At 42.5% G+C, this 12,643-nt stretch overlaps 1 protein-coding gene across 4 annotated transcripts in view; it reads right to left on the bottom strand.

The window, feature by feature from the left end:
- The window catches only part of CACNA1C (calcium voltage-gated channel subunit alpha1 C), a 535,824-nt gene that overhangs the window by 153,427 nt on the left and 369,754 nt on the right, over positions 1–12,643 (bottom strand). For all 4 annotated transcript variants that reach the window (XM_040345319.1, XM_040345321.1, XM_040345318.1 and 1 more), the window contains exons 12-16: positions 9,110–9,270; positions 6,162–6,387; positions 4,976–5,183; positions 2,999–3,119; positions 1,312–1,426 (exon numbers count right to left, since the gene is read on the bottom strand). In XM_040345319.1, the coding sequence (XP_040201253.1) occupies positions 1,312–1,426; positions 2,999–3,119; positions 4,976–5,183; positions 6,162–6,387; positions 9,110–9,270 (831 nt within the window). The remainder of the gene's footprint in view (positions 1–1,311; positions 1,427–2,998; positions 3,120–4,975; positions 5,184–6,161; positions 6,388–9,109; positions 9,271–12,643) is intronic.

Below are 12,643 nucleotides of genomic sequence, written 5' to 3'. Positions count from 1 at the left end.
AAAAGGGCCCCAGGATCAATGGGAAGGGCCCTGGGCTTGGAGGGAGGAGGGGGTTAAGGGGGTCCTTCATGGATTCTTGCACCGGGCCCTGAAGGTTCTAGTTACGCCTCTGCATCAAGATAACACTCCTGCACACCTATAACACACCCCTTAGATCTTTTCATTGGCCCGGGGTTGCCTGTGCAGGGACAAGAAAATATGGCTGCAGCAGAAGCTGGAGCTCTAGTTAAGCAATACTATTCATTTATAAAGGCCATTGACTCTTGCAGCATCAGACTGGACTTAACCTTCAAGTGTTTTGAATTCTGCACTGTACCAGGCAAAATCCAATTAAAAGGGAAGTCCAGTCTGAGCTTTTTAGGCTGGGCATCTCCTCTGGGTCACAAGAGTGCAATTCATTTTGCACTCCTGTGACCCTTTTTTAGCGTTGAGTGGTCTGAAGTCCACTCTCTGCTGACGTCACTGCCATCAGTTGAGGCAGAGTGTCATCCCGACTTCCAAGTCTGTATTCACCAGCTATCTTGATTGATGGCAATCTCAGCGACTCGTTGAGACAGACTCTTCCCGCCCCTCTACAGCTCAGCACTCCAGTGAGTGTAGAGAAGCAGAGAAGAGAGACACTGACTGTCAGTCAGCAGCTCTCCTCTCGGGGATCTTGTGAAAATCGAGCCATCGGCGATGTTCAGTGGCTCGGTTCTCAGTGCAGAGACGGCGGGGGACAGTTGCAGCATCGGTCTGATGCTACATCCACTTAGGTAAGCATGAATAAAAAAAAAAAACATACTTCTCTTTTAAGTATTTTTTTACTTTTAAACATTTTTATTTTACTGCTGCTAATTTCTGTTTGTGTAATACGGTTTCTGTAAATATTTTTTGTGACATTTTTTGTTTTCTTTTCATTTAAATGTTACTTTTAAACTAGGAACCTTTTACTGTAAAAAAAACTAGGAACTTTAAGAAGCTATGTGTATAAACTCTGTTACATTGCTTTCTGGGTGTGACAGTGACTGTTCTATTGAGTTTTACTTTCAGGCTGAGCAGAGAAAGGCTGAGACTCACATTAAAACAACCATCAGTTCTTCTACTAAGGTTAATGATCTAAAAATAAAATCACAAAAAGCCCCCCAAATCAAAACAACTGGAAAAAAAATACTTTTATTGCTGGAGAAACTCTTTAAAGCCTGTGAGACATGTGAGATAAGAGGAAAAGTAGAAAATTACCAGAATATTAATCTAAAGCTCAATAAAATTAAGCTTTTACTGATCTAAATATAGTACAACACTCTGTTAGGGGGTCAGGGAGAAATTTACCGAGCAAGTTTCTTCCGCTCCTTCTCTTCCTCCTCCTCCTTCTGAGCAGAGGTCAGGCTTTCAGCATCGGCCAGGTTGTCCACAGCAATGGCCAAGAAGACATTCAGGAGGATATCTGATGTAGAAGTTCAGGAATTCAGAGAGAACCTTAATAGCTTACACCCACAAAATTATTATAAAAACCGTGGAGCTCAGTCTCGTCCCTTTGCATCTCCCTCCAAAAATTATATTTCATCTCCAAAACCTGTCTGTAAAGTGGACCTTACATTCCTGGCTTCATGGTCAATTGATGTAATCAACCTCCCCGGCGATATGATTATGTCTGGAATTTTGTACCAAAAGCGGTACAATTATTTTGCATGGAAATTTGGCGTTTTATACTGTAGGCCTGCAATTCTTAGGAATAACTCACTTAAATCTGTCCAAACAACAGACATCCTGGGTATGATAAAGTTTGAAACACAAAATCATGAATTATAATATAATAAATAATTATAAATAATTATAACAAATAATAATGTAATTATAGTAAAAATTATTCAATAATGTAATCAAATCAAAAACACTGAAATTTGCTCAGTTGCAGAATTGTCGCTGTCATTACGTTATTTAATTTTTTATGACGAATTTCACCCACAAATGGCTATCGCTCAATTCTGCTAGTGATTATAATTTATTATCGCTGTTTTCTAGCTGCTCTAAAATCACTTTTGACATAAAGGGACACTTTTGGTTGCTATGGACAATCTACAGCTTGCAGGCAGAAAGAACAGTTTTTATTTCATAAAAGTACATGCAGGACACTGGGCAGACCACTAGGGACAAAGGACGTGTGTATTTTTTACATACAGTACTGTAATCTGTAAGATTACAGTATACTGTATGTAATGTGTTTATTTACTTTTTTGAATTTGGCGCCGTTCTCCGCCCCCGTGCGTCGTAACGTCGCAGGGAACGGAGATCGGCGGCACACAGGCACTGTGTGAATCGAGCGAGGACGCCGCTCGCTCACACAGCGGGGATGCATCGCAGGATCCAGGGACAAGGTAAGTAACTTGTGCCTGTGGATGCTGCGAGGCGAGCCCGAGTCTGGCTCGGGGATACCGCTTTTGTATTGAAATCTTACCCCGAGCCAGACTCAGGAATACCGCCAAGGAGGTTAAAGGGCATAAAGATCACTGGGGGTGTGTATATATATTTTTTTATTCTTTATTTAAGGTATACAGTAAAACATAACATGACATGCCATAGCCAATGAAATCCATCAATAGACAACAATGTAACCATGGGGTTGATTTACTAAAGGCAAATCCACTTTGCACTACAAGCGCATTGCAAGTGCATTTGGAGGTGCAGTAGCTGTAGATCTGAGGGGAAGATCTGAAATGAGCGGGAGCTCTACTGATTTTATCATCCAATCATGTGCAAGCTAAAATGTTTTTTTTTTTTTTTTCCTAGCATGTCCCTGTCAGATCAACAGCGACTGCACTTCCAAGTACACTTTCAGTGCACTTTTAAATGCAAAGTGGATTTGCCTTTAGTAAATAACCCCCATATCTGTGTGGATTACTTCTGGTGTGGCCTTATGGCTATTTTATGTAATTTTAGGTTGAAAATAAGATGGAGGTGTGGCTCAGACCACAATTTTGGAGTAACTTTCCCTCCCTGCACTTGAATTACAGGATACAATTTCCACAGATGAAGAGGATTATGAAATAGATGCAGACGAGCATCCCAGGAAATGAGGGTCCGCCGTATGCCATTATCCCGTCATACATCACTGAATTCCAGTCCTCTCCAGTAAGGATCTGCATGAGAGAAAATAAAGCAAAAGGTAGAAGAATGACAAAACAAAACTTTTAATTTAATTTAACACAGATTACCAGATATTGGAGAACATATCCACTAAACATTACTTTTATTTAAAATAGCCAAACTACCTTTGTTTTAGAAAAGTGTTTGTAGCTCTTTCTCCTCATTAGCATGCCACAGCTAAGTAGGTATAGAGCAGGAGAAAAAAAAACTCAAGCTGTCAGGATACATATATTGTTTTCCAGAATGAGTCGTGGTGCTATTTATGATGTATTAGAGGGTTGGGCGCTACACACTTGTTTGTGGTAAATGTAATCATGATCAGTAAAGTGATTCAGCTGATAAACCCTCTAAAACAAAAGCAAAAGCCACACTTCTGTGCTCAAAGTGATTGCAAAGTCTTGTTTTTTTCCCTATAAAAATAACAAGCATGTTATACTTACCTGCCCTGTTGCAGTAGATTTGCACAGAGCAGCCTGGATCCTCCTCTTCTCAGATCCCTCTTCTGTGACCTTGGACCCGTCCTCCTGTTCAGTACCTCCACAGCAAGCAGCTTGCATGGGGACACCCAAGCCGAGTCACAGCTCCCTGTGTCTATTCAGACACGAAACCCTGACTCGATTGCCCACTCTCTCCCCTGATTGGCTAGCTGACTTTGATTGACAGTAGTGGCAGCCAATAGCGCCACTGCTGTGTGTCAGCCATTTAGAAGGGAGAATCTTGGACGGCTGAGACACTTGTGGACATCGCTGGACAGAGATGGACCTCAGGTAAGTGTTGGTGGGGCTGCTGCACACAGAAGGCTTTTTACCTTAATGCATAGAATGCATTAAAGGTGTTGTAAAGGTAAAAAAAAATTCCCCCAAATAGCTTCCTTTACCTTATTGCAGCCCTCCTTCACTTACCTCATCCTTCGATTTTGCTTTTAAATGTCCTTATTTCTTCTGAGAAATCCTGACTTCCTGCTCTTCTGTCTGTAACTCCACACAGTAATGCAAGGCTTTCTCCCTGGTGTGGAGTGTCGTGCTCGCCCACTCCCTTGAGGGAGAGGGGGCGAGCAGGAGAGTCAGGATGCCCACTAACACACAGCTCCTTTCTCTATCTGCAATGTAGAGAGCGTCCTGACTCTCCTGCTTGCCCCCTCTGCCCTCAAGGGAGGGGGCGAGTACGACACTCCACGATAGGGAGAAAGCCTTGCATTACTGTGTGGAGTTACAGACAGAAGAACAGGAAGGGAAGATTTCTCAGAAGAAATAAGGACATTTAAAAGCAAAATCGAAGGATGAGGTAAGTGAAGGAGGACTGCACTAAGGTAAAGGAAGCTATTTAGGGGATTTTTTTTTTACCTTTACAACCCCTTTAAGCAGGGCCAATCCGCCCTATAGGCTCACTATGCAAGCCGCTTAGGGCCCCGTAAAGCTGCAGAGGGCCCCCCAAATTACTAGAGGCGGTGAGAAGCCATTTTCGCCCCCCCCCCCCCCGCCCGCTTCTCACTTTATTGTAAGATGTAATTTCCGACAGCAGAACACCCCCTCCCCTCGCTTCTCAACTTTAATCTTCAATGTGACATGTCACTGTCGGCAGCGCCCCCCCCCCCCCCCGCTTCTCAACTTTCATTTCGCTTAGGGCCCCAGGGAGGTCAGGATCGGCACTGCCTTTAAGATAAAAAAAACCTTCTGACTTTACAACCCTTTTAAGCTGCATGGTCAGTAAAACATGGAATAACTAAGATGGGATGAAAGCTCAGTTATAAAGTGTAACAGCAAAAGAACTTCATCCTACTAAACCTTTCTCCTTTAACCATCAAGAAGGGACGGAAATGTTTAAAGGGAAAGCTTCTTTAAGGCCACACCTGGAAGACAGTGAGCAGTGCCTGCGGGAAGTTGTCGAAGGTGCTGCGGCGGGTCTGCATTTCGTCGAAGTTGAACTTTCCCCCGAAGAGTTGCATCCCCAGCAGGGAGAAGATGATGATGAAGAGGAAAAGGAGAAGCAACAGGGAAGCGATGGAGCGCACAGAATTCAGCAGAGAGGCCACCAGATTACTGAGGGAATTCCAGTACCTGAGAGACACATAAAGAAACACTAAGCAACTATTAAAAAAATGCATCCCTTATTTTACCTGTGTAGAGCATGCCGAGTGGTTGCTTGCTCTGGAGTAGCACACCCTATTAAAGTTGAACTCCGGGATTGAGCCTTCCTTGCACCTCTAACTCCCTGCCCCCATTCCCAAAAAAAAATTATTATGTTTTTTTAATTAGTGTCTTACATTTTCTGCCATGTGAAGTCATTATTTGCTGCCTAAAACTGCACTGTGGTCATGTCCCGAATAGGAAATGCAGTGACGTTCTAAGTGTGTGTGTGTATACAGTGCCTGTGGGCGGGTCAAAAAGAGTAAATGATGTCACTGCTCCCTTATCTAAACTACAGAGTGGAGGGAACATGATTGGGAGCCATAGGGAGGGTGCAAGTCTGATCCTACTACATGGAAGTTGCCCTGCACACGGAGAATAAAGCTGACCATACTTTATACAATTTCCATTTTCAATTTCCTTTTGATTTACCTTCAACTATGTAGAGCAAGGGCCTGCCTGATTGTATACAAATTGAAAGGGTTTAGGTTTGACTTAATTATATGGTTTTGGTAAATCTAAGGGGAAATTGTATAATGTATGGCCAGCCGAAGGAACATGTTTGTGGGAAAAAAAGGCTAACAAAATGAACTTCAAAAAGAAGAAGAGCGTTTTTCGACAAGGCAAGCATGTGACTTGAATATATAAGTCACTGCTTTTTGGCTGGAGTTCAGCTTTAAAACCCAATTGAAATTTCAGTTTAAATCATGTAAATACATTTCAGGTGCATCAGTACAAAAGCTGTGCAAAAGTCTTACAGTTTGTTTTGTAGAAAACAACCACAGCCTGACCAGAAAAGCCTGTGCTCTGCCAGCATGCTGCAGAGGAGGGCCCTCTTTATGAAAGCTGTGGTCTCTCTGCATATCACAGCCATACAACTCCCAGTCACGGATGTGGTGGAGGGGGTACCTGGTAATCTTGAATATCCTGAGAAGACGTACGCAGCGTAGGACAGAGATGCCCAGAGGGGACATGATTTTGGTCTCTACCAATATGGTTTCCAGAATCCCCCCACAGACGATGAAGCAGTCGAATCGGTTGAATAGGGAGACAAAGTATGCCTGGAGCCCCAAACTGTACATCTTCAGGAGCATCTCGGCGGTGAAGAGTGCCAGGAGGACCTTGTTTGCTGTATCTGAAACATGCAAGATAAAATGTTTCAAAACATTACTAGCGTATTCCATTAACAAGTGAACATATTTTGTTCTTTATTACACTAATAACTCATCACAAAGGAGAAAGGAACTAATTACCATTATCAAAAACCTAACTAGGGCTAGAAATCATTTTTCTAAAAGAAAAAAAAAAGAAAAGAAAAAAAAAAAAAGAACTGTTGTTACAAATGAAGTTACAATCAGATCAGGGAAGTCAGTGATTTGCAGTAACAGACTCACTTACGCAGCCTTAAAATGGAAAAAAAAAACAAAAAAACATGACATACAGTATATATTGTAGTATGTCAGTAGCATTAAAGTGGAAGTTCAGGCAAAACCTAACTAATGCTAAACCTGCTCTCTGCCACATTCTAAACCTAATCTATCTAACCCTGTAAAAAATCACTATACTTACCTGTTCTGCAGCTGATCCAGTCCCAGCATCAGCTGTCAGCGGAGGCTTCAGTGTGGAGACGGGTGCAGGAGAGGAAGCCGACAACGGAAGCCCCATAGTAAGTCCATGGGTGAAATCAGTTCCCAGGCATTTCACAGAAGTTTTCGGTCCTCTCCTGCACACAGCTTACCCTGCTGGAGACTGGACCCGAATGGCTGCAGAATAGGTAAGTACAGCTATTTTTGCTTTACACGGTTAAATGGATTAGGCTTATGCCGCGTACACACCATCACTTTATGTGATGAAAAAAAATGACGTTTTTAAAAACGTCACTTTAATTGACTGTGTGTGGGGGAAAACGTCGTTTTATGTCTTGTAAAAAACGACCAAAAAAAATTTAAGCATGCTTCAATTTTATGTGTCGTTTTTCAAAAGTGCACTTTTTACTTCACAGAAATTGACCGTGTGTAGCAAAAAACGTCGTTTTCTAAGACGTTTTTTCATCCACGCATGCCCAGAAGCTACTTATGAAGCGAGCTTCAATGGTAAAACGTGGTGGAACGTAACCTCACTTTGCAAGATCATTGTGAGAAAACGATGGTGTGTAGGCAACTTCGTCTTTGAAAATTGAAGTTTCAAAAACGTCATTTTTTACTTCACAGAAAGTGTCGTTTTTTTTCATCACATAAAGTGATGGTGTGTACAGGGCATTAGAATGTGGTAGAGAGCAGATTTAGAGTTTTTGCCTGGACTAAGGCCCCGTACACACGACCAGTTTCCTCGGCAGAATTCAGCTTCCGACCGAGTTTCTGGCTGAATTCTGCCGAGGAAACTGGTCGTGTGTACACTTTCGGCCGAGGAAGCCGACGAGGAGCTCGACGAGGAAATGGAGAACATGTTCTCTATTTCCTCGTTGTTCTATGGGAGCTCTCGTCCCGCCAAGCTCCTCGGCGGCTTCAGGGCTGAACTGGCCGAGGAACTCGATGTGTTTGGCACGTCGAGTTCCTCGGCCGTGTGTACGAGGCCTTACACTTTAACACAGTAGTTTTGGTTTTTCTGAGTCCTCCAGTAACATAGTTTTATGACCTGTTTTTCCTGCCAGTAGAACCATTATTATCCCACGCTGCGTAAAAGCGTGACAACACTGTTCGTTCTACAGTGAAATTTCACAGCAGTGTTGTCACCCTCTAGACAGGGTAGTCTTAGAAAAACCATGTAGTTTTAAACGGGCAAGTATGGAGATAAACAAATTAAATCTCAAGTTTAACTGACAATTTCAAGCAACAGGTTTTTTTTCCTTTAGAAAAAAAAGGTTTGAACTATAGAAATAAATGCTGACCATTGTAAGCACCCCCAGCAGGGTTATTTAATCCAGCACCTATGACTGTTAGGCCGCGTACACACGGTCGTTCCAAACCGATGAGAATGGTCCGACGGGCCATTTCCATCGGTTCACCGCTGAAGTGGCATGATGGTCTGATGTGCGTACACACCATTGTTCCAAAAACCGATCGGGTCAGAACACGGTGACGTCAAACACACAACGTGCTGAATAAAACAAAGTTCAAGGCTTTCAAGCATGCGTCGACTTGATTCTGAGCATGCGCGGGTTTTGAACAAATGCTTTCTGTACTAACCATCGGTTTGGACCGATCGGGCAGCGGTCCATCAGTTCCATTTTAAAGCATGTTTTAAAATTTTGGACCGAAGGACAATAGACCAATGGGCTATACACACGGTCGGTTTGGACCGATGAAACTGAACCTCGGTCCATTCTCATCGGTTTTGTCCGACTGTGTGTACGCGGCCTAACTGTTGCTGGGCAGCTTGGTCTGCATGTAAATTGTACAGCTTGATCAGCACGTAAATAACCAGTTTGGTCTGCACAGGAGCTGTGCTGGAATGTAAACTGAGCTGCATCTGCCCAGCTCAGTAAACATTCTAAATAGAACTGCAGGTAGGCAGATAGATTTATTTTATTGCAGAAGAGATATTGCATGCATTTTCTGCAATAAAGAGCCTGTCTGCTTGCAGTTTTTCAAAATAAGACTTTAGTTCCGCTTAGATAAGATTTTAGTAATTGGCTTCACTTTTACTTTAAGTTATATACTTCTGTACGCCTTCCGATAGAAAATATAGCCAATCCGATGAAATCTTCCTTTTCGAAAGCATAATTAAAAATAAAAGTATCTGATTGATTGTTCTGGAAACATCACTATGTTTTCCAGCTGGTGTAAATGAGGCTCCCTTTATGTGTTACATTGTGTGAAAGGGTCAATAATTGATCTTGGCTTGGTGCTGTTACATACCTTGTACTTCGGTGAGCCAGTCAGGTTGGTTGTAGTGCTCGGAAGCAATGGTCAGCGTGTTCAGGAAAACCAGAAAAATCACCAGCCAATAGAAGACGTTAGACTTCACCGCTGCCCGGCACTTCCTTCGACAAAACCGGTTCCATCGCCGCCAGTAACGGCTGCAGAATGTAGGAAACAGGGATAGGTGTTACACAAGAAGTGACAAGGCAAAGATGACCAAACCTTGAGGGTTGTGAGATACCCCACCCTTGAGAGATAGTTCTGATCTTGTGTGATGTTTTTTTCTTTGATGTGTTTTACCACAAAGACAAATAATGTGCCCAATGTATGTCTATTATATTGTTATTAAAGCTGGACTTTAGGCAGATACAAAAGACACAAATTTGACATTAATAAAATACGTTGCTCTCCAGTGCAATGAACATGCTGATAGTTATTCTACTGCTTCTCTCTTCTCTGTCCAGTTACAGACTGGGGGAGGGAAAAGACATGTAAAGTATATCAGGTCTCCTGCCCAGCCAGACAAGGCTGTGCCCTTTGGCAGAGCTATGGAAATCCCTGGATTGGATGTATAGAAATGCAAATGCTTTGGTAGCGAAAACAGTGTGTGTGTATATATATATATATGGCCTGTTTTACTTGCATGGACAGCTCCTTTGAACGAATGATGTAGATTCACAGAAATAGATTCCAAATGCAAATAACACACCTGGCCATAAAACAGCTTTTGATTAAATTATCCAAATACTTTTGGTCCATTGAAATAGGGGGGTGGCTAATGTTAAGAGCTGCAATTCCTAAACCCTGCCTCCGATTTGGATGTACAAACCCTCAAATTAAACCTTAGAGTGTGCACGTTCAGTCCATATCCATTATATAACTATAGCTTGAATATATTTTGGTAAATAATTGAAAAAAACAAAAATTGTGCCTGTGTCCAAATAAATTGTATATATAGGCCCGGATTCACATACATCGGCGCATATTTATGCCGCCGTAGCGTATCTCTTTTACGCTACGCCGGCGCAGCGCACAGAGGCAAGCACTGGATTAAAAAAAGAACTTGCTCCCACTTGCTGTTAAAGATACGCTGGGTTTCCTCGGCGTAAGCCAGCGTAGGTGGAAGTGGGCGTGAGCCATGCTAATGAGGCGTGACCCCATGCAAATGATGGGCCAAGCGCCATAGAAGTACTTAAACTGAACGGCGCATGCGCCGTCCCGTGGGCGCATCCCAACTGCCTAAGATACGTCGAATCACTGCCTACGACGTGAATGTAAGATACGCCTAGTCATATTCACGTACAACGTAAACGACAAAAGATACGACGGCTTGTGTTCCCTGGTCAATTCCTTTGCATGAGTTGCGCCTCCTATATGGGGAATAACTTTACGCCGGATGTACGACTCACGCAAACCGCGTATATTATGCGCCGGGCGCAACTACGTTCGTGAATCGGCGTATCTCCCTTATTTGCATATGTGCATAGAAAATCAATGGGAGCGGAAAATGCGCCCAGCGTAAATATGCGCCCACGATACGACGGCGTAGGAAAGTTACGTCGGTCGTAGGAAGCCTATTTTTAGGCAAATTGGTTGATGGCGCATGATTAAAAGAGCATGATCAGCAATTAGGATAAATAGCGTATCGTAAGGTCCATGTCAGAAAGAAGGAGGAACAAAGGAAGAAAAAAAAATATCCAATAATAGTCCAAAGGCACTAGCGGCAGCAATCCTGAAGCAGAAGCAAGCTCTGGAAGATATGCATCTCCTTTTTTTCTGTATAGCCTATTTTTAGGCGTATCTCAGATTGTGGGCACAGCGCACAGATACGACGGCGCATAGATAGACTTACGCGGCATATCTCGAGATACGTTGGCGTAAGTGCTTTGTGAATCTGGGCCAATGTATGTATTTAGCTGTTTGCTTGGAGTTCAGCTTTGACTGATACATATACTTCTTTATACATTAAAAAATATGTTATATAGATTTGCTTCTTGGCTGTTCTTCCATGGCAGGGTAAGTCACACAATTTAACCACTTCCATATCGCAGGCCGTCATATGAGTGATGATGTCTGAATGATGCCTGCAGCTACAGGCATCATTTAGATATATTTTTTTTCAGTCAGCGATTCCCTTCACCTTAAGAACAATCATGGCAGCTTGATTGTTCTTATAGAAAGCATGAGGGGACGTCCCCCCCCCCTCCCGCTGCTCTCCGGTGCTTCTTCCGGCTCGCCAATACAATCTGTGAACCAGAGAAGGAATCCACTACCGGCGGAAGTTAGTCATAGAGATTTCTGAGGGACAAATGGTCCCTGGCAGTCCCTATGACTCCCGGAGGGCCAGGCACAACGTCATGACGTCACGTCCGGGGCCAGTGGAAATAAACAATGGGGACTCGGCTGGAAAGCCTGAGGTTGTTTATTGTTTTGGGGGGGATCTCAGGCTTTCCAGCCTAGAGGAGAAATGTAGGGTCTTATAGACCCCACATCTCTCCCTAAAAAATGACCTGCCACGCACTATTCCTATTACAGGGATGTTTACATTCCTTGTAATAGAAATAAAAGTGATCAAAACATTTTTTTAAAGGTCTATTTTGCTATTGGAGGGGAGAGGAGGGGAACTGATGAATTGCATTGTATATGTTTCAAGATAATGTTTGGAATTTTTTGAAATGCTGAAAATAATAATAAATTCGATGGTGACAGTTAAAAAAAAGAAAAAAAATGAAAAATTATGTATCACCGCAAAAGTTAGAGTGAGAACAATAATTCTAGCCCAAGACCTCCTCTGTAACTCTAAACATGTAACCTGTAAATATTTTTAAAGTGTTGCCTATGGAGATTTTTAAGTACCGAAGTTTGGCATCATTCCACGAGTGTGTGCAATTTTAAAGCGTGAAATGTTAGGTATCTATTTACTCGGCGTAACATCATCTGTCACATTATATAAAAACATTAGGCTAACTTTACTGTTTTGTTTTTTCTTATTCAGGAAAGTGTTTTTTTTCCCCACAAAAAAAAAGTGTTTGAAAAATTGCTGCGCAATTTACGCAAATACAGTGTGGCAAAAAAAGTTGCAATGACCGCCATTTTTTTCCCTTGGGTCTCTGCTAAATAAATATATATATATATATATATATATATAAATATAAAATGTTTGGGGATTCTTAGTAATTTTCTAGAAAAAAGTGTGCTGAAATTTGCGCACTATAGAAGTGATAAAGTGCCTATATTTAGGGCCCATTTATGTTTTTGCAGTGCATAAACACACCTGTTTCAATGTGCATTATGGTGTGCTTTAATGTGTGTTGTTTTAAAGCAGCCCATTCAAAATAATGGCCTGACTCCTGAATAACCCATTGCGCAAATTACGCCATTTAGGGGCGCCTGGGGACACCCTTGCCTGTGCAGCCACCCCCCCCCCCCTCCCAACCTCTCTTCTCCCCTCTTTACTTCCCTCTTCTTCTCTCCGCTACCCCTATTGATTTTCTACTCCACTCCCTTGAGGAAAACATGGAAAATAGGTGA

This window comes from Rana temporaria, chromosome 3 (assembly GCF_905171775.1).
Source record: "Rana temporaria chromosome 3, aRanTem1.1, whole genome shotgun sequence".
NCBI lineage: Eukaryota > Metazoa > Chordata > Amphibia > Anura > Ranidae > Rana > Rana temporaria.
Note: the sequence above shows the minus strand (reverse complement) of the source record. Positions and strands in the feature narration are given on the sequence as shown.